General features: G+C 46.9%; 1 protein-coding gene across 1 annotated transcript in view; it reads left to right on the top strand.

The window, feature by feature from the left end:
• Positions 1 to 4,799: 4,799 nt before the first annotated feature.
• Positions 4,800 to 18,888, top strand: part of LOC125719010 (dolichyl-diphosphooligosaccharide--protein glycosyltransferase subunit STT3B-like) — a 30,844-nt gene continuing 16,755 nt past the window's right edge. The window contains 3 exon segments of the mRNA XM_048993407.1: positions 4,800 to 5,128; positions 5,131 to 5,207; positions 5,209 to 5,285. Of these exon segments, the coding sequence (XP_048849364.1) occupies positions 5,059 to 5,128; positions 5,131 to 5,207; positions 5,209 to 5,285 (224 nt within the window). The 5' untranslated portion in view covers positions 4,800 to 5,058.

The raw sequence follows: 18,888 nt of genomic DNA, 5'->3' as shown, positions 1-18,888 counted from the left end.
TGTGGGGGGGTCCCCGGAGATGGACCTGCAGCAGGATTGGGGCGGAGCCCCGCTGAGCAGACCAGTTATCACTCCGGTCGGAAGAAGCATACAGAGATTATAATTAGACTTTGCGTGCAGAATGGGAGGGTGTCTTAAAAGGAAAATTGAAGTACCACCATAACACAGTGAGTCACCGTTTTGAGCGAGAACAACTCTGGTCAGGAGTGTAGCTAGAAATTCGGAGCCTCCTGGCAAAATGCCATCTTGCCCCCCCCTCGCAAAGGATTTCTACTTCTGATGAAATAGTGGAAGCCACCCCTATGATAAAATTTGCTGGCCTTGGGGAGGGCTGTACCCCACAATATATTTTTCCGTTTATTGTATAACCTTCCATGACTGTTTAACTAATAATTTCCTGATTAGAAAGCCCCCAACAGTGTTACCCCCCCTCCAGATTTACTAGGGTGCCTATGCCCTTTTTCATCCCTGGGTCTGGTTTTGATAATAGACAGCAAGTAGGAAACAGGTTAGGCAGCTGGACCCAGCCCACTAGACTCATCCAGTAGGTTGCTGGGTCACGAGCCAATGGCCGATACAGTGCTCTTGTTTACCCTGACTTCTTGGGCAGGTAGACCTGGCTGTGTTAATGGGTGGGATATATCCATGTGGTGCTTTCTGATGACACCATCTGCTAAGCAATACAAATTTGTGGGTAAAGATTTGAAAAATCCTTTCCAGGTTTTAAAAATCACTCCCCTTTCGCCATCAATGCCAGCCGCGGTGTTTTCACCCGAGTTCTCATAGGACGGCACAATAGCCTGTGGATCTCCGTAGACCCAAGGTGTGTAAAGCAAGAGGCCAGACTGGCGATGGTAAATATGAAGGGCTTGGAGTTATACTTTACGGGGACAGGCATGACTGCGCATGTTTTAGCTGTGCTTCTCAATCAACAAGGGTGCATTCGCTAAGCAGGTAGAGTGGGTCTGCATATCTCTAAAGAGCCACCTCCAAACCGAGCGTGTGCGTTCTGCAGGACTGGCCCGACCACAAAATCATGAGACCCCGCAGGGGATTCTGCCTTCAGTCCTCCATCCTACTTCTGAGCATGTCACAGGAGTCCTGCCAGTAACAGGGAGTCCTCCCAGTCCTTCCATCTCCTGGTCCTGGTCCATAACCTCCAAATCTTTTCAAGTCCTGCCTTTTGAATCAATCATAATCATTCCAAAGGAACAAATTTGTGATATTATGCAAGAAAGGGTAGTTATAAGATCCTAGGGCTAATCTGTTGTACCTTTGTACCGTAGTACTAAGACTTGTGCTGTATTGGTCTCTCCCCTCTGTTACTCGTCCTCAGAGAGTTGTATGAGCTGTGGTGCCCCCCCCAGTTATTTGTTTGTCACATTCTTACATTCCCTCATACATACAGTCATGTTCGTAATTATGATACATATTGCGGGGGTCCACCCCAGAATTTGGATGTGCTCACAATGTTCCACCCAGTATATATTATAATTACAGCCTTGGTCCCCCCCCCCCCCCCCCAAAGGTGACTCCAGGACTACGACCTTGCATGCAGATAAAACAAAATAAGCGTCGTGCCATATGAAATTCTCTATTTTGTTTTACATTTTGTTTTGAATAACATCATCTCTCCTAATCGAGTGAATCGAACTGTTCATGCCAAATTAAACTGAAGGCGTGGGACTCGCTATCATTTCCCACTGCAGTTTCTGCCATTTTCGTATTGGACAATTAAGTAAAGCCTTTTTTAATCGATGCCAATTTCAAAATTAGTACTTTTTAAATAAACAATTGAATAAATTTTACCAGCTTCTATAATTTATTATTATATTTAAAAGTCTAATTTAATGGGTAACCTAAGTAAAAATCGATTGATAGAAATAATGTGCATTTCAATTATTTAGGAACCAAATACAGATGAGACTGCAGAATAAAATGTATCCAAATGTGTCTGGTCTTTTAAGGTTTTAAGGTAAGAATGCAGTTACATTTATACTGACCACCTTCTGGATGATCGGCCCTAACATCACCATAACTGACTTGAGGCCAGGCTCGTTGCTAGACATAAAGCTCTATGGGGCCCAGCCCACCCCCCATTACCCATATCGTTTCTGAAAGCTGAAAGTGAGATTTTACTGAGGCACAGCACATAAATACTGCAGCATGGGTCCCAGTAAAGGTGGTCAAGCGACGCCCGTGGTTGGAGCATTTCATACATCATCATAAATACTGATATGGGACCAGAGGCGGGAGGGTATCATACTGAAGGTACGAAAGACGATGACAACCAAGCTGTTTCTTCTGTCTGGTAGCATCATCTGAAATCATGGTAAGTTCCAGCGCCTTCTGCAGCCCAGACGACGCGGTTGGGAGGACGCTGAGCATTGATCGCTTACATTCACCTTTCCTAATCTTTGAATTTCCCTAACCTCGTTTCCAGCGACATACTGTTATGAACTGCAGGGACAGAGGGAGCGAAAGCAAATGAATTTTCAGAACGAGGGGATTTATTAGACTAATACTAATAAAAGCAGAAAACAAGCAGGATTGTGAGGAATCCAAACATGGAGGTAATAGGGAATAGTAAGGAGGGGCTCACACAGCACAACATGACAATGACAGATCTAGGGAGCATTGCCCTGGGAAGCACTTAAATACTAAACTAACAGGGTGCAAACAGGAGGCAGCTGGGAGTGATTAACCAGAGAGCAGGAAGGAGAGGTAAGATGGACATGCAAACAGGGGGATGAGGCTGACATGAAGGGCATGGCATGACACATACAGTGTTCTTTTATATAGAAAGTATAAATTTAACTGTATAATTTGACACTGCAAGCCAGTGGAGAAGCAGGACGTTGCTGTATCATAAACAGGCGGAGCCAGGAGTTGGTGGAACTTTAATTCATCTCCTGTTTCGTTGCCCATCTGGGTCTATGGTTGAGCAACTGAAGAGGGGTTTTTGAACCATAAAGCAAACCCTGTAGGAATAGCTGGTAAAAAAAACTCACATAGTGGGGTAAAATAATAATAATTAGAAAAGCCGAGAAACAGTGATGCTCTGGTGAGAGAAAAGTGTAACGTAAATGGACTGACATAGCAGCTTTTAGACCATGTTTCATTTAACACGTCTCTGGCATGTTTACTAGCTTTAATTGGATAAGTGACGCCTAAAGCACGTTTTTATCGCTCTGGCCACTAACCTCGTGCTGATCACTTGCGTGTGACAGCTTGAATCGTGTAACGCAAATGGAAATCAACTAAAAGCTCACAGAGAAAACGTTCAGCTCTCTCCCAATCCACCCACCCGGCACACATCTGCCTTCCTTCCCAATCCATCTCTCTTCTCCTTGGTCTTTCCCCTCCTCGGTTCGGCTGCTCTCACCAGCTTCCTATGAATAAATTGCTCCTTTATGACGAGTCCCTTTATTTCCACTTCCATATTACACTGATTTCACCTCCATTTCCTCTGGAGTGTGAAAAAAGAAAAAGAAAACGTAATGCTTGATTAAAGTGGTGTTTTCCATCAGCAGAAGGGAGCGGAATTGATGGCATTTTTCCCTATGGCGATGAAAGACTACAGTCGCGTGAAGCACCTTTCCATTAAAGTTAACCGGGCACCAAAGCCACGGGAGGTGAACTGTGCCAGTAGATAGAAACATTAACTAAGATTTTTTTCGAAGGTTTAGCCTCGTCTGTCTTCAACTTCAACATCAACACAGCTGTTATTCCTTGCCCTTTCAGAGAAAACAGTAAAAAGGTCATTTGTGTGATTTTCTGAGAGAAGTGTTACTATTCTGCAAACTTATACACGCCTCCTGTATGCGTTTAATGCCAGTGCAATCTCTCAGCACAGAGCTGGTCAGTATACCCCCCCCCCCCCCCCCCCACGCGAGCGTAGTGCTCACGTTTCTCCTTCCGCGGTGAAAACGCCTTAATGAATAAAGACAGTGGTCACATACAAAGACAATAGTTAAATTCAATACAAGTCATATTATCACCAGAAAATTGTGCTGTATACATGTATGTACGCAGGGTAGTATTTCATTTCACTATAAAAGTATTTATATTTACAACAGGATAAAATCCACATCAGTAGCTCAGAGAAATCTCACTGTACATAATGCATTTTCTCATGAGTGACCCAGAACCGGCTCTTGCACAGGCATTGGATTTCATTGATATTTGATATTGTGGTGTATATGTACAGTAATAATCCATATGGTTGTGCTTATATCTTTTGACGACGCTACATTTATGGTCCACACTCATACTGCCAGTTCATATAGGATGTAACTAGTTAATGAAGACGGGTGTACGGTTTAACACGGTAAACGCTGCCATCTGTATCACGGATGGCTAAGCGGTGAGTGAACAGGCCTTTAAATGGATCTCACCAAGTCTGCATGATTTCCCACTGCGACCTCATTTCTGGGGGAAAAAAACTGTAACGTTTTCAAGATTTGGAGAAAAAAAGATTTGTTCTTGGAAATATAAATCATTATTGCATCTCTCCTGAGCTTTTTATTTCTTTCACAAAATTCTCACTTGAATGTTTCACAAAAACAATCCTGTTTCAGTACCAGTAGATGAGGCGAAACCTTCTTATTCATTTGCTACAGACGTGTGAGAGCACGCTTTCTCCATTTGCGCTTTCTCCTGATTGGAAAATCGGGGCTGTCCATCAGCGCTCCTCTCAGCAAGCGGTTGGTCACCGTCGGGCCGGCGCTCGCCCGCCTCGCCGCCCTACCTGTCGCGGCCCGGATAGGTTGGCAGGTCTTCTGTTGCCCCGCCCACAGCCGCTCTTTTCCTTCCTCCTCCGGAGAGTCGGTCACATCGCACTGGGCGCCGGGGGGTCCGTGTCCGAACCGGCTCTAATGTCCCTTCACGGAAGCTCTTGCTAGTAAATACTGTTAAGGTTATAAAGAGCAGATACGAGTTTTAAAACAGGAGGGCGGTCTCGAGGCAGTCAGCGGGTCCGGGAGAGTGTGACCCCCGGCGCGCGGAGGGGAGGCTTTCTCTTTGCGAAGCCTCGCGCACCGCAGCTCGCGCAGGAACATGGCGGAGCAGCGCGCGGCCGCCGACGGCAAGCACAAAGCCCTCGCCGGCAACGGCGGCGCGGCGTGCGGGCCGCGGGGGGCCTGTCCGGAGGGCTGACGCAGCCGGCGGGCTGGCAGTCCCTTCTGTCGTTCACCGTGCTGTTCCTCGGCCTGGCTGGCCGGCTTCAGCTCTCGGCTCTTCGCCGTCATCCGCTTTGAGAGCATCATCCACGAGTTCGACCCGTGGTGAGTAGGCGCTCCGGGGGGCTGTTGACCCCTCAGTTAATCCTCCCCCAAGCTCATCACCATGCTGCTCGCTGCGAAATCGTTTAAGCTTCTTCCCCAGCCCAGTTAATACCACATTTAGCAACTTCTAAATTAATTTTATTGCATGTGGCTCTAAATACGTGGCGGTCGATGCGCATTGAGTTAATGTGTAACCGCTTATCTGGTTTTCTCTGGTAACAGTCGGGATAAGTTGCCTTGGTGTGCGATCGTGGCAGAGCGTGAACTGTGCACGTTGGTTCCGGCGGAGGGTAATCACGGGCCGGGAGAGATCAACAGCTAAATGGGTGCTTGTTTAAGCACGGACAGCGGTCCCTTTGGACGGGCTGGGACTGGCCGGCTTTCGGGTCAGCCCCTCGCCGCGATTTCCGGCCATGTGCTCTTTCTGTCGTCCGTGCCGCAGCTGTCAGCCACCTCCCTGAAACACGCACCTGTCCTGTAAAACGGACAGAGTGCCATCCCTCCGCTGGCCCGGGCGCCACAGTACTCTGGCATTCCGGTACCGTGAATGGACACCGATCTGGGACGCTGGGATACTGCATATGAAATTTCCTTTTTCAGGACTTTTCCTGCAAAACGAGTGTTTCCCCCCCCTCCTATAAATGCATTAACAGTCTTCTGAATATTTCGACGTATTACAGTACTGCCGTTGCATTATTTGCGTCCTTATCCCCCCTCCCCCCTTATTTTACCAGGAAATCTTGTTCATCCAAACTAGTTTCCTGGCACCGTGTTGCTGAGTAACTGTTAAAAGTAAATGAATTTCCGTGTTTGACCTTGCCAGCGTTTTCCTGCCATTACTCAGCTTAAACTGCAGATTAATGCTGGCCGAAGTCACCGCCTCTATGTGCCTCCAGATTATTAAAACCATAAAAAGGGGAAACGTCAGCCATGCAATTTCCCATTTCTACTGTTAAATGTCCAACAGGTGACACAGACAGTTGCATGATATTCATTTTTAAAGTGTGCCCATGCATGCTGACAGGGCTGGTATTTCAATGAGGAGGGTGTTGACTGTTTAATACAAACGAGCTCTTTAGTTTTTATACATTTCCTGTGTCACTCGCTGTGAGCCTTTTGTAACATTTTCCTACTTTAGATTCTGAGTGTCGAAAAATGAAGTCTCTCCTCCTGCAGTGTAATCAAGTTATTTTTCTTGGGTCTAATAATGAGGCGGTTTGTACTGATTGATGGTTAGGTGTTAAGTTTTATGGTGCAGGAAATAGTCGGATCTCAGGATCCTCGTTTGGGTCGCACGGTTGTAATGTGTTTTTTATTACTTTTCCTCGTGGCCGTGTGAATCCTTCCTCCACAGCCCTGCAGACCTCGTTGTACCGCGGTCCTCGCTGCTCCCCTAGATTTACCTCCCTGCCAGCGTGTGGGCCATATTACAGCTAAATTTACAGCTGGTATATGTTTATGAGCACCGGTGATATATATAATGGGGGCAGGCTCTCAGACGTGTGCTGTTTACCCTTCTCACAGCACATTTGCATATTGGAGAATTGCATGATACATTAAGGTTTAATGTACATATAAAGAAATAGATCAGAAGGTTGACGATGCATCGCTAAAGGTATTTAATAACATTGTCGTGATGCCTCCATCCTGATATTTTTGTAATGCCGCACACGTGGGGTCGTATGGGGGGGGGTGGTCTCCTTGGGCCTGCATCTGTCAGTGACCCCTGTGGTTCACTTTGGAGGTGTGGAAATAAGCTTTCCTATCAAAAGGATAATTTAGTCAGGGTTAGGTTATTCCAGCTTTTATCTTCAGCGTCAGACAGACACACATGTGGGTGGAAGGGCGTTCCTGTTCTGCCGAGGGGTGGGGGGGATGTCCTCTGAGGATTACAGGAGCCTTTAGTCTAAAATCCCTATTCCCCTTCCCCTTAAGGGATTTTCCTCGAGGCGGTGTACCGGTCAGGCTGGTTCCTTGAGGGTATGTGCTGTAGTCGGTCACTGTTGGTCCGAGCCTGAAATTTGCACTCAATTTTTCCCTCTTCAATTACTTTGTGAGTGGATCCCCCCTCCCCCCCAGAGTGTGCTCAGTCCAGATCGGCAAACCAGATCTAGCCACTCGCGCATGGTTTATCGTCTTGTGAGATTCCCACATGTCGCAGGATTTGAAGAGAAAAAAGGCATAGTTTTAGAAGGTTCTACGTTTTGGCATGTGGAGTAGCATGGTGAAGACAGGAGGAGCCCATGACCCTGCAGGTGCCAGGTCACTCGGGGCTTCCTGCGGCGACGTGAAAGTGAATTTTTGCCGTGATCATCGCTGAGATCTGAAGGCGCACTGCATTTTTGCGTTTGGGCAGCAGACAGGGGGAGGGGCTGTGCTGTGCCCCCCAGGAGGGAATGCTCAGGAGGGGTAACGTGCATCTCCTACTCGAGTCTGCGCCTGGTCTGGAGGGCTGCAGTACCTACAGATGTTTGTGGGCTTGGTGTTCTTGACCAGAGAGATCTGCGTTAGACTGACGGAAAGTCAGCCCGCTTTAGGTAAAATGGCAGCATCTTTTACGATGGTGACCCTCAATCTCTGCTGTTGCCCCCCCATCCTTTGGCTACTGGAGGCCCCCATGTTCCCATCTGCGGCAGTGGTGACCTTTGCTCGCCATGATCCTCATCTGACCTTGATAGTCCCTGTTTCCATTCTGTATTTCTGTTCTTCTTTGAGCTGTGGCTGTGCTTTCTATGGCGTGACATCTAAATGATCAATGTGTGGAATGTCTGCTACACTCCTGCCCCCCCCCCCACCATAAAATATCTTAGGCTCCTGTACTTCCTTAAACACCTTGAACATGTTCCCTGTCTAGTGAAAGTAGGGAGGAGGCAGCTTGCTGTATTTGTGCTGAATAGGCAGCTAGTCACAGGCGATTGTTTTTCCCGATTAATCACATCTGCCACTCTGAGAACTTGTTGTGAGTTTCTTTCTTCTTCATCTTCTGAATGTCTCTGTGACAAACCCAACTCACCAGGCCTCTCTGTCCCTGCTTCTGCTCTCCCTCCCCCCCCAGAATGGCAGGAGTGGCAGCACAGGAACCTGTGGTGTTGGTGGTGGGGGGGGGGGGGATCACTGCTGGGGCTCCGTCAACCCTAGGGGGAGTGGCTAACAAATATTTTGGTTGATATGAGTTTTATAGGACCATGTAAGATTTCCTTCCATTCACCTCAGCAGTAAGCTGGTCTGCAGTGACAGCCTGGCTATTTTCTCACTGCAAGCTTTGTTCCTGCCTTGTCTTAAGTCGCTCTGTTCCAGTGTCTGGCGTGATGGCTATCACACTGTCAAGCGGTGCCCTGCACTTGCTGTCTTCCTCTCACACGCTCACTACTGTCTTTGCGGCCGGTGCATGAACGTTGATGCGTCAGTCCCGTCTCCCCCCACTTTTTTCTTTCCTACTTTGGATTTGTCGTCTTTTTTTTTGATTGTGTGGTTTAATGAAAGATATGAGAACTATGACGAATTTCCTGCTGTGGCCTGACGTCCCTGTTCTGGAGATGCCAGCACTGTTAAACACAGAGACTGAAGCGCTGTGTGTCTCATTCCCTGGCTCTTGGGATTTCTGCTTGTTGAGCTTCCATCTGAGCTGGTCAGCGATCTCGCGGGGAGCGGGTGTGTGCTGTGGGATTGCCAGTGTATATGTGGCAGATGGTTTTTGTGTGTGTGTGTGTGTTCGGTAAGTTGGAGAGGCTGTGTGGTGTTTTTGTGTTCATTGTGCCCATGAAATTCGAAATGAGCCCTCGCTCTTTCCCGCGAGCTGCTAGCGAGAGATAAATGGCTCTGGCTGCAACGAGACAAACGGGTTGCGCCACCCACGGCTTCCGTATCGCCCTCCGTGTGGCCTGGAAATCACTGCCTCACACGGCGATCCTGGGAGAGGGGTCCGAGTGAGTCAGCAGGTTCCTCCAGCCCCAGGAAGAGGATGATGGGAGTCAGGACCCAATCCTCTCCACTCCCACAAGTCATTTGGAGTGGTGCTGAAAATGTCCCTGCTTTGAGATGGGTTTTCAGACCAGGATGACTCAGCAGGACTCTATGCTGCCCCGTGCTGTGGGGGGCATCAGCAGGCCTCCTGTAACCACTAAGAAATGCCACTCCTCCAGCTCTTTGCTATGTGAATGATAAAAGTTTGGTTTTTAACATGTTCCCTGGGGCGTGTTCCACAAAGCAGGATTTCCTGGTTAGCTGGGTTTAACTTGTCTAGAAGTCATGATTGTCCAATAGAAATGCTCTTTAGGTAAACTTTTATTGGACAATCATGAGTTCTAGCTAAGTTAAACCCTGCTAACTGAGAAATCCTGCTTTGTGGAAAAACAAGCCTTTTCCAAGACTGTGAGCATTATTAGTATGAAGTTCTGCATGCTGCCTGTAGCAGGTGCTGTTGTATTTGCCCTCCTATCCAGTGGATGCTCTTGCAGTGCCTGGTTTAGGTGCAGTGGTTAGCTGCAGGTTAGGAGAGCTGAGATAATGGCCCCTAAATCATACATCAGAGCTGTCAGGTGAGCGGTATGTTAGGACTGGTGCCCAGCTGGGAAGACCTCACTCTAGTGGTGGAGAAAATCTTGGGTGTTTCTGCCAGACTGAGCTGTCGAGTCTTGAATGAGCAGTGGCTCTGCATACAGGTTCTCTTGTCCGTCCTTGGTACTTCTGATGTTCAGAATATTTTACACGCCTTTCTCTCTCAAGTGTTTGCCTGTCTTGCATCCATCCTCCATTGATTCATGGTCTTAATGGTTTCCAGCTTGTTTTTTTAAATCTTTAGTAGAGAGGATGGATTCAATAATCTCGAAAGAAGTCTTTAAGAATGAGTGTTTGCTCTGCCGTGATTTGTTTCAGTGCATCTCGCGTTGTAAATTAAAAAAAACAAATCATCTGTGGGTTTTCCTCTCCTCAGTGGGCTGACTTGGCCTCCCTTTTTCACACTCTGGGAACCATTGGGATTGAATAAGCTGCATTGCTTTTCCTGGGGCCTCTGCCTGGTTTGTTGCCGACGTGCATGTTGCCAGATGAACAGTTTGTCTCCTCGCTGCTAATCGATGTCTGACTGCCTCCCCCCTTCCCTGTCACTCATATCGCATCCTCTTCTTGCGCTCAGCTGTGTTTGAAATATCACTTTTTTTTAGGTTGTGCGGAAAGGCTGTGGTGAAACAGCCTCCTACAGACGGGAGGTGATGGACGTCTTGCCAAATTGAGGCTGATTGCCTGGCCACCATCCATATTTACTCCAAGCGCCCTCTACGGTTTTCTAGCTGCATTGCGATTTCTTGGACTGACAACCCAACTGTCCCCAAAATCATTTCCGTGTCATAGCAACAACACATGTTGCCTGGCTTGTAATAACTACTCCAGTGCTTACTCCTTCATGCTTAATTTAAGAAGATGGTCACCGTCTCTCAAATGTGCCCTAACCTTTATAATGGGTTATGCTTAGACTCATCAGATGACCTGGCTCTGTCATCTAACTGGGCTTAGTTATTTAGCCATGCAGGCGACTGGAGATTTAAGTGAGGCTGTTTGGATTGGGTAACCTTGTTTTGGTGTTGTGCAGCAGCCCCCATGCTTAAACTGGAACAGACATCTTTGCGTAAGCTCTGCTTAACTAGCAGAGGGTTCAGCACCCCCTGGCATCGCCTGTGGGGGGCCGAGGTTTCAGCTTCATTCAGAGTTTTTGTTTTGTTTTAGTTCCGTGTTTTTTTTTTTTTTTATTTATTTTTTTTTATATTGCTAATTTCCCCCCCCCCCCCCCCCATAAATGGATCTGGCTGGTGCGCTTTGTGGATTTGGTGCAGGCCTCAACTTTGTGGCAGCTGAGAAACATTGTGGGTTTACACCTTCTTGCAGCCCCGCTGCCGGCAGCGTCCGTCTGCGGCAGAGGGGATTGTGGGAGTGTGGTTAGGCCGGGCTTCTTTGTGTGGGTCTGTGTGGCTCCTTTGTGATATAAAATGATTCCTTGTTTGCCATTTTGCGCAAATATGGGTCCATTTTAATGTGTCTGCTTTTAAATATACCAACTTGCCACCTTTGAAACACACACATACCTGTAATCGTTGTGGGGACCGCTCATTAATTTCTACGGGAAAAATGCTAACACGCCCTGACAACCTTAACCCCTACCCAGCCCTAACTATAACCGTAAGTAACCAAACAGAGTACAGGAAACTGGTATCCATAAGGTCGAAAAAACGGTTATTCATCCTGTTTTGTTGATATTTGGTCCTCACAAAGTATCAGGACCACACACACACACACACACACACACACACAAATACAGGTGAAAGCTTGGGGTCCAAACGAGGGGCTGGCCATTTATGTTGTTCAAGGGGCAAACTGGGATGTGACTCTTCTGACCAGGTTTAAACTGCCAACCTTCTGATCACAGGCAGGAGCCCAGCCCCCTAAGCCACCCATCAACCCCTCATGCCCAGTGGCTGCTGCAGTGAGGCAGCCAGAGTGGCTGCGTGCTGGTATGGGGATCCCTGTCTGCTCCAGTTTGAAACACTCCGGCTGATTTTTGCACTCATGGGGTCTGCTTTCTGCGGGTTTACCAGTATACACAGTTTAGGGTAATCTAAATTCTCCACATGGTCCATCATATATTTCTCTGTCGCCTGTATATTGTTAATTTTGAATTTGTTGCTATTCATTAAAGGAGTGGATGGTGTGATTGTGACTGTACGTCTGCTGACCTGTCGTGGTCCTGAGTACCTGGCTCTGGGTCTCTGTTACCGGGAGACATGTTTCTTGTTAAATTTTAAGGCCGACTGCATTATGAGTCCTGCTTCAGGTTTTATGATGGTACTGATGTTCGCAGTAATCGCTGCGGTGATTAGCCTGTCAGGCCATGCTGCATGCGCCCAATACACAGTGTGTAAGTCTGTGCGTCTGCTCTCTATACCGCCTCCTTAATCAAACTTTACAGCTTGGCTGTTTTCAAAGCCTGCTGGTCTAAACTGCGAGCGTCGGCCTGCACGTTATTGGTCTGGCTGGATATTAATGAGTGAAATGGGGTTTTATTCTCCTACAGCGTGGCATCTGTCTTTAATGTATCTTGTTTTAAGGACGTTTGGTTTATAGTTTGTCACTACTTACTGGTAGCCTTTAAATTTTTGGTCTTGTGCTCCTTTTGGGTAGAATTATCTGGCCAAGGTAGTGACAACCCTCAGATTCCTTGTGTGTGTGTGTGTGTGGTGTGTGTGTGTGTGTGTGTGTGTGTGTGTGTGTGTGTGTGTGTGTGTGTGTGTGTGTGTGTGTGTGTGTGTGTGTGAGAGAAAGTGTCCCCGTCAGTCAGCCCTGATGGAAGGTAATGGAAGAGTGTGTCAGTTTCCATCCCCGATTTTTATGTTTGAATGTTTGCTGGCCATTTGCCATATTACCAGCCTAATAAAAGGCCATTTCTGATGCCGCAGTAATGTGGAGGTGTGGTTCTCATTCTCAGCAGAGGGAGGGAGTGGGTGAGGGAGGCGCGCCGCTCAGCGGGTAGTGCTTTCGCCTGACACCTCCAGAGTTGTTTCCTGCCTCCTGAATGTCAGGTGGACATGCATGTTCTGCTGTCTGATGTAGGGTGAGCCCCTGAATTGTGCCGTTTGCTGGCTGGGTTAGACTCCAGCCCCATAACCCTGCTATGGATGGATGGATTAGTGGATGAGTGGACAGTTAAAGCTGACTGCTGACCAGCTTGTGTTCAGCCCCCGGTTTGGATCCCCCTACCCTGGCACTGGGCTTCAGGAGACGTTAAAGATCACGTAGATGTAAGCGCTTGGACAGTGCTGTTGTCGTCAGGCTCTCTCACGTGGCCATGAAGCGTAGTTATATTCCTGACGACACTGTCCTGACTGACAGCCTATGTGACTGAAAACAACTTTTATTTAAAATTTTTGTGTGTGAAGATTTTTGGGGGCAGTGTTCCATCAAGCAGCACTACACTACCTATTGCGCAAGTCTGTATATGTATACTTGCACATGTTTTTTTTTTTTTTTTTCTTTGAAAAATGTTTGAAAAAAAAAATACTGTACTGACCATCCTGGCCTCTCGCACATCTCCCAGCCTCATTCTCACACCTAAGTCAGTGTGATTATCCTTTTTTGACATACAAGCTTGCTGTCGGAACAGAGCCCAGTCGTAAGTTACGGACACTCTGTCCTGTCGCTAAGGGCTGGTGACACCAGCATAGGTAGCACTGTGCTTTGCTCAGCTTGGTGACCAAAGCGCCACTGCTTAGCGTTCCGTTGCTCGCTTAATATAAGCATGAATTGCAAGTTCACCCTGCAGTGAGACCCAAAAGATTTGCTAAAGAAATGACCGCAGAAAGATACAGATCTCTCGTGCGTGTGATCCATTGGGGGAGGGGGGAACGCGCTGTGCCATTTGGCTGCTGGGCAGCCACTTGCTCCATGCCTGATTGGGTCGCCCGTGTGCCACTTGGAGTTCATTTTTCAGCAGTGAAATCCGAGTTTGTTTATTTTTATAATGCAGGAAGCAGTGGTAGCATGAAGTGGCCAGCTGTCCCTAACATTAATCTTACTGCGTGTGACTGTCAGTCGCTCGATCGATCGATCAGCCTGCCAGCCCCAATCACTGAATACAGCCGATCTCGGCCGTGATTAATTTGGGTACCTGTGGGACTGATTGTGCGCCGGTATCGTCGGCTCGTTAATCATCTTTATCCCTCTTTAATTTTCAGCCAGTTTATTCTACTTGGTTGGCGGAGTTAAGCTAGTAAACCCAGATTTACATAAATCTAAACGCAGCAAACTGTAGGTCAAATAAATGCGTATTAGCTCTATAGGTGGATAATATTTCATTATTTTAATAGCTCATAATAAGCACTTGAGAGATTTGTCACTAGCAGCCAGTCTGGCTGCTTCTATCTTTTTCTTTTCCCTGCCTCCCTTTTATCTGTTATTGTAGGAAAATCTTGCACTAAAAGGATCATCTTTGCTTTATGTGATTTTATTATTTGCACAACATTTGAATTCCTCTGTCTGCTGTGGTATTTTCACATTTGTGCTTATAGATTTAAAGCTGTAACTGCTTCACAGGTTGGTCTCTTTTTGCATCCCACAGCATGTCGCTGTGACCTTGGGCTTTGACAAAGGTTCACGAAACAAAACGCAAGCGCTCTTGTTGACCCAGTGACAGTAATGTGGGCACAGCCATGATGTTCAGACTCCCTCCGATATCCTACTGTGAAATCCCCATTGTTTTTGGTGTGAGTTTGGTTTTTTCATTGAAATTCCAGTACTGAGTCTGCTTGTGAGCTCAGGTCACCAGGAATTGGGGTTGAGCTGGTGCTGGACAGCAGAGATTATCTGTTGGAGGCCAAATGCAGCAGAGCCCCTTTTTACAGATCAAACGTGGATCAGGGCTGAAAGTCACTTGTACGTTGCTTTATACGAATCAGCTCAAGACGCCCTGAATTCACCCAAGGTGCTACACTGGGTGTGTGCCTTTGTCACTCCTGAGTCTGCTCAGCTCACCCTTTTGCACCCAGGCAGGCTTTTCGGCATCAGCTGGGCTTTGTCGCTTGAGGTGCCTGTCCGCCCCGAGGGTGGGAAATCCTCGGCATGCAGATGAAAACTCTTTTCCCCCAGTCCCCCCCGCTGGACTGTTCGCGATATTAACGAGAAAACGATCAGCGATTTGTCCTCTTTCATTAAAATACAAAGTGCTGTGCAAGCATCTCTGACTACGCGTGAGGGAAGATGAAGCAAGTGAAATGCCGACAAGGTGGCGGTTTTTATGTCATTTAAAAAATGGCTCCTTTGTCCGTACCGGTTCATAGTCTTGGCAGTGAAACTGCTTGCTTTTGCTAACATATTCATTGTCACATCCTTCCAGGTTTAAGATGAACATGCCGGATTAACAAACTGCGATTGTGAAAGGGAGCCACAGTCCACTTAATGCACCCAGACTGCTCTGCCATGGACACTTCGCTCTGCAGCTGTCAGGCCTGGTTGATTGTCACAAAACTTCCCAAATACCATCGATTTTATATGATTTTTTTTAGCATCTTCTGGGTTTAGCAGCTTGTCTCACACCAGAACGAGGTTTTTTTAATAGACAATGTCAGAATGAGACTTAAAAAAAGATTCACAAATTTTTTTTTTTGAATCTTCTCTCTTTATAGAGTTTCGCTTTGATAAACCGCAGTGCTTTTGTATTCTGGAAATCGATTGCGAAAGGAAGCTATTTGGCTTCATTATCTTCCCTGTCGCAACAATTCTGTTTCACAGGCCTGAGAGATGCTCCATGAGCCTTTTTATCCACGAACGTGGAGTGCAGCGTAAATCTGCATGGGCTTGGTCCGGTATCCGGATTGCAGTTTGTCTTGGTAGAGAGGAGAGCAGTTCTTAGGTTTGTTTGTCTGATCAGTGCCCAGAAAATGCCCGTCCGGGTTGGCTGCTTACAGCCAAATGCTTTAAGAGGTTCCTTGGTGTGTTCGGTATATCGACTGTCATTTTTTAGTAACACTTTACGTTACCTGCACCTTCATAATGCCATTATTGTTTGGTCATACTAATTATATATATATTTTTTTATTCACTTACTTGTTTTTACTTTTGCGCCATTCATACAGCACTTTTAGAATAGGCAATAGCTCCGTTTTAATGTGCATCTATACTTTTATAGTCTTCTGGGTTTTTTATTCTTATGTTTATACCACTGTGGTGTGAAGCTACTGGAAATTAGAATTTCCCTCTGGGATTATTAAAGTTATCTATCTCTATCTATTAATATGTTATAAAGGCATTATGAAGGGGCAGCTCATGCAAAGCACTGCCGATTTGTCTTTCCAAGCTGATGTGCAGTTACGCTGTTTTTTTTGAGGGGGGGGGGGGCTGGGTCAGGCTAAGGTTCTTGCCTTTTATTTAAGCTGTAGCCTGCTGTGTCAGCATGGTAATGGGTCTTCGACAGATTTAAGTGTAAGAAGATATCAGTGGGCTAGTGTTGTCTGATAGACCAGTATTGCTATGGTACTGCAACGCTAAAAACTGAAAATGATGCGACTCTATCATGTTGCAGGCGGATTTTGCTATTTGATGAGAGTGCGCTCGTACATCTGTTGCGCAAACCGGAGAAACAAACTTAAAGGTTACATCTTGTGGCGGACATGTGGAATCCCCGCCTTGAGGAGAGACGGCCGCGCTCATTCCGCCTGTCTTTTCTGCGGGGCGATTTGCTTAGGCGGCAAATGGAAACCACTGTTGCCTGCTGCCTGCCTCTAGCTGTTGAAGTTGTGGCGTTGTTTTGGGGAATGGAACCGGAGCGACGTAGCTGCAGACCCAACAGGCCCAGTCTGCAAATGCTGTAACAAGGAGGCAACTCGTCAAACCTGGTGATGCATCACCCTGCTTTGTGTTAGGAGCATAAGAGTCATGGCATATACACACGATAATGACATAATTCAGCTGTTACCCACGTTTTGTTTGAAGTCATGTTTAGCCACCGAGTTCATTCATTCCATTTCTAAACGGCCTTTTGCTAAATGACAAACACGGCAACCGCAAATGTAAATCCAACGTGAGGTTTTGTAACGGCTGAGGCTAAATTGATATCAATTTCTGCATTGAATGGTGTTTAACTGATCTATGCATATCTCACCGATAACATTAGAATGAGATTATAGACTGTTGGTGTTGGATTAAATCATAAGTAGGCCTGTTTATTTCAAAGCAATATGAAATTTATACGGGATCAATTTAGTATTAATACTGAGGTACCTAAGCTGGTATCAATACTGAAGTCAAAATTTTGTTATTGATCCAACTCTACCCTGGGCTGGGGGTGGGGGGCTGATTGCACTTCAGATTGATCTTCTCGTTGTTCTTGACCTGTCCCTTGTCTCTCATCCTGTTCCCCAATCTTGTTCAGTGGTGATAAGTCTCCTCCCTGAAGAAAGCATAGGGGATGCTGCAGTTCTCCTGGGCCAAGAGAACCATTTCCATTGGTCCCCCGTTTGGTTTGGGTGTCTAATTGGACATCTGAGCCACTGCTGAAGTGGCAACAAACTCCACAACAGCCAAGTTTCGTCTGACCTTTTTAGAAGGTCCTGTCAATCCATGTAGTTCCCCTTAGTCGCTCACATCACTTATTAAACCGTCGTTTGAAGCCTGTACCCAGCAGCACTTGAGGGCTTATTGATGGTTTCTTTCACTAAACAGCGTTTCCTTCAAGCTCCTTGATTGCACCCCCTTCCCCCCACAAGCTGTCATACTCTGTCATTTTAGCTTCTGCCAATTGATCTCTAGCTTCCCCTAGCATCCTTTTTAGAGCCCGCTGTTCCTTTGAGAAAAGGCACGTAAGCAGTGTGGAAAAACTGCTAAAACTAAAACTGTCAGCTCAGGGACTAAATCTACACAAAATAAGAGGTTTGGGGGTGGGGTGCAGTGGCTCAGTGCCAAGTGCAGTGTCCAAAAAGCATTAAAATGTAATACACCGGGAATTAGTTATACGCAATAGTGAAATGGTTTCAGTTTTGCTGCCCTTTTCTCATAAATAGAGATGAATGAACTGGGCTGAAAATGTGAAGGATAATGATGAATGAAGCGCGTAAATGTGAGAGGGGCTCCAGACGCAAGTGACAGCTGTTATTTAAGGTACAACGGCAGGCACCTTTTGGAAATTCGAGCAAGTAACTTTTCAGTCATAAATTCATGTGTTCTTCAGCTGCAGCTCTCCGGGAATGTTAGCGACTGCCCTCCTCTTGAACCTGCTCTGTCTGTTGCACCGTGTGACTTAGGGTTTGAGTAAATCTGTCTGTCCAGATAGTACCTAGATTTATTTTGTATCTGGGCAAGGATTTAAGGCCCAGTGATGCTCAGGGGACATGACCGGGTCAGTACCAGTGCGGCAGTAATAGGACGGTGCTCGAGCCTGGAAGCTCAGAGGCTCGGTAAGACAGGGCTTTGAAGAGGCCCGTCTCTGAACCCTTTTAGCACCCCCCCCCCCCCCCCCCCCCCCCGATTGCTCTCTGTGATACTCACAGGAGACATACTCGACAGGAAGATCGTACCAGTTACCACTGGCGAAATGTCAAAACCCACGGAGATGGCGGACTGAGATTGTGCTTCTCCTTGATGCCCCCCCTCTCCTCCACAAGGTTATGAATCCTGGAGCCAATGTCCAGGATTTGAGCAAGACAAATTGAATAACAAATTGACACCCAAACTGTGTTAGAAGTAATGCGTTTAGCAGAATATAAATGTAAAACATGCATTACTCATTCAAATTAAGTGCCCGGTAAATATATTTATGTAATTATATTTATAGTTTAAATGACTACCCCCCCCGCCCGCCCATTTGCAGCTCTATATGGTGATTTTGAGAGTGGGCACCTGGCTGATCATGTCAATATTTTCAGCTGCTCTGACATAGAGTTGACCTTTACTATTAAATCTGACAGGCAGGGGGCGCTGCCTCAGGGCCATAGGAGGGGCTGACAGACAGCCTTTCTCCATCCTCCTCACTGTCTCAGGTAACATCCTCAGTCTGTGTTGATAGAGAGGGGGAGGGCCCGGTGCTGCTGGTGTGGTAGGACCCCCGCGTATCGACAGGCTCCCATCA

The sequence above is a fragment of the Brienomyrus brachyistius genome, chromosome 23 (assembly GCF_023856365.1).
Source record: "Brienomyrus brachyistius isolate T26 chromosome 23, BBRACH_0.4, whole genome shotgun sequence".
In the NCBI taxonomy this organism is placed as follows: domain Eukaryota; kingdom Metazoa; phylum Chordata; class Actinopteri; order Osteoglossiformes; family Mormyridae; genus Brienomyrus; species Brienomyrus brachyistius.
The sequence above is the reverse complement of the archived record's forward strand: the minus strand, read 5'-3'. Positions and strand labels throughout refer to the sequence as shown.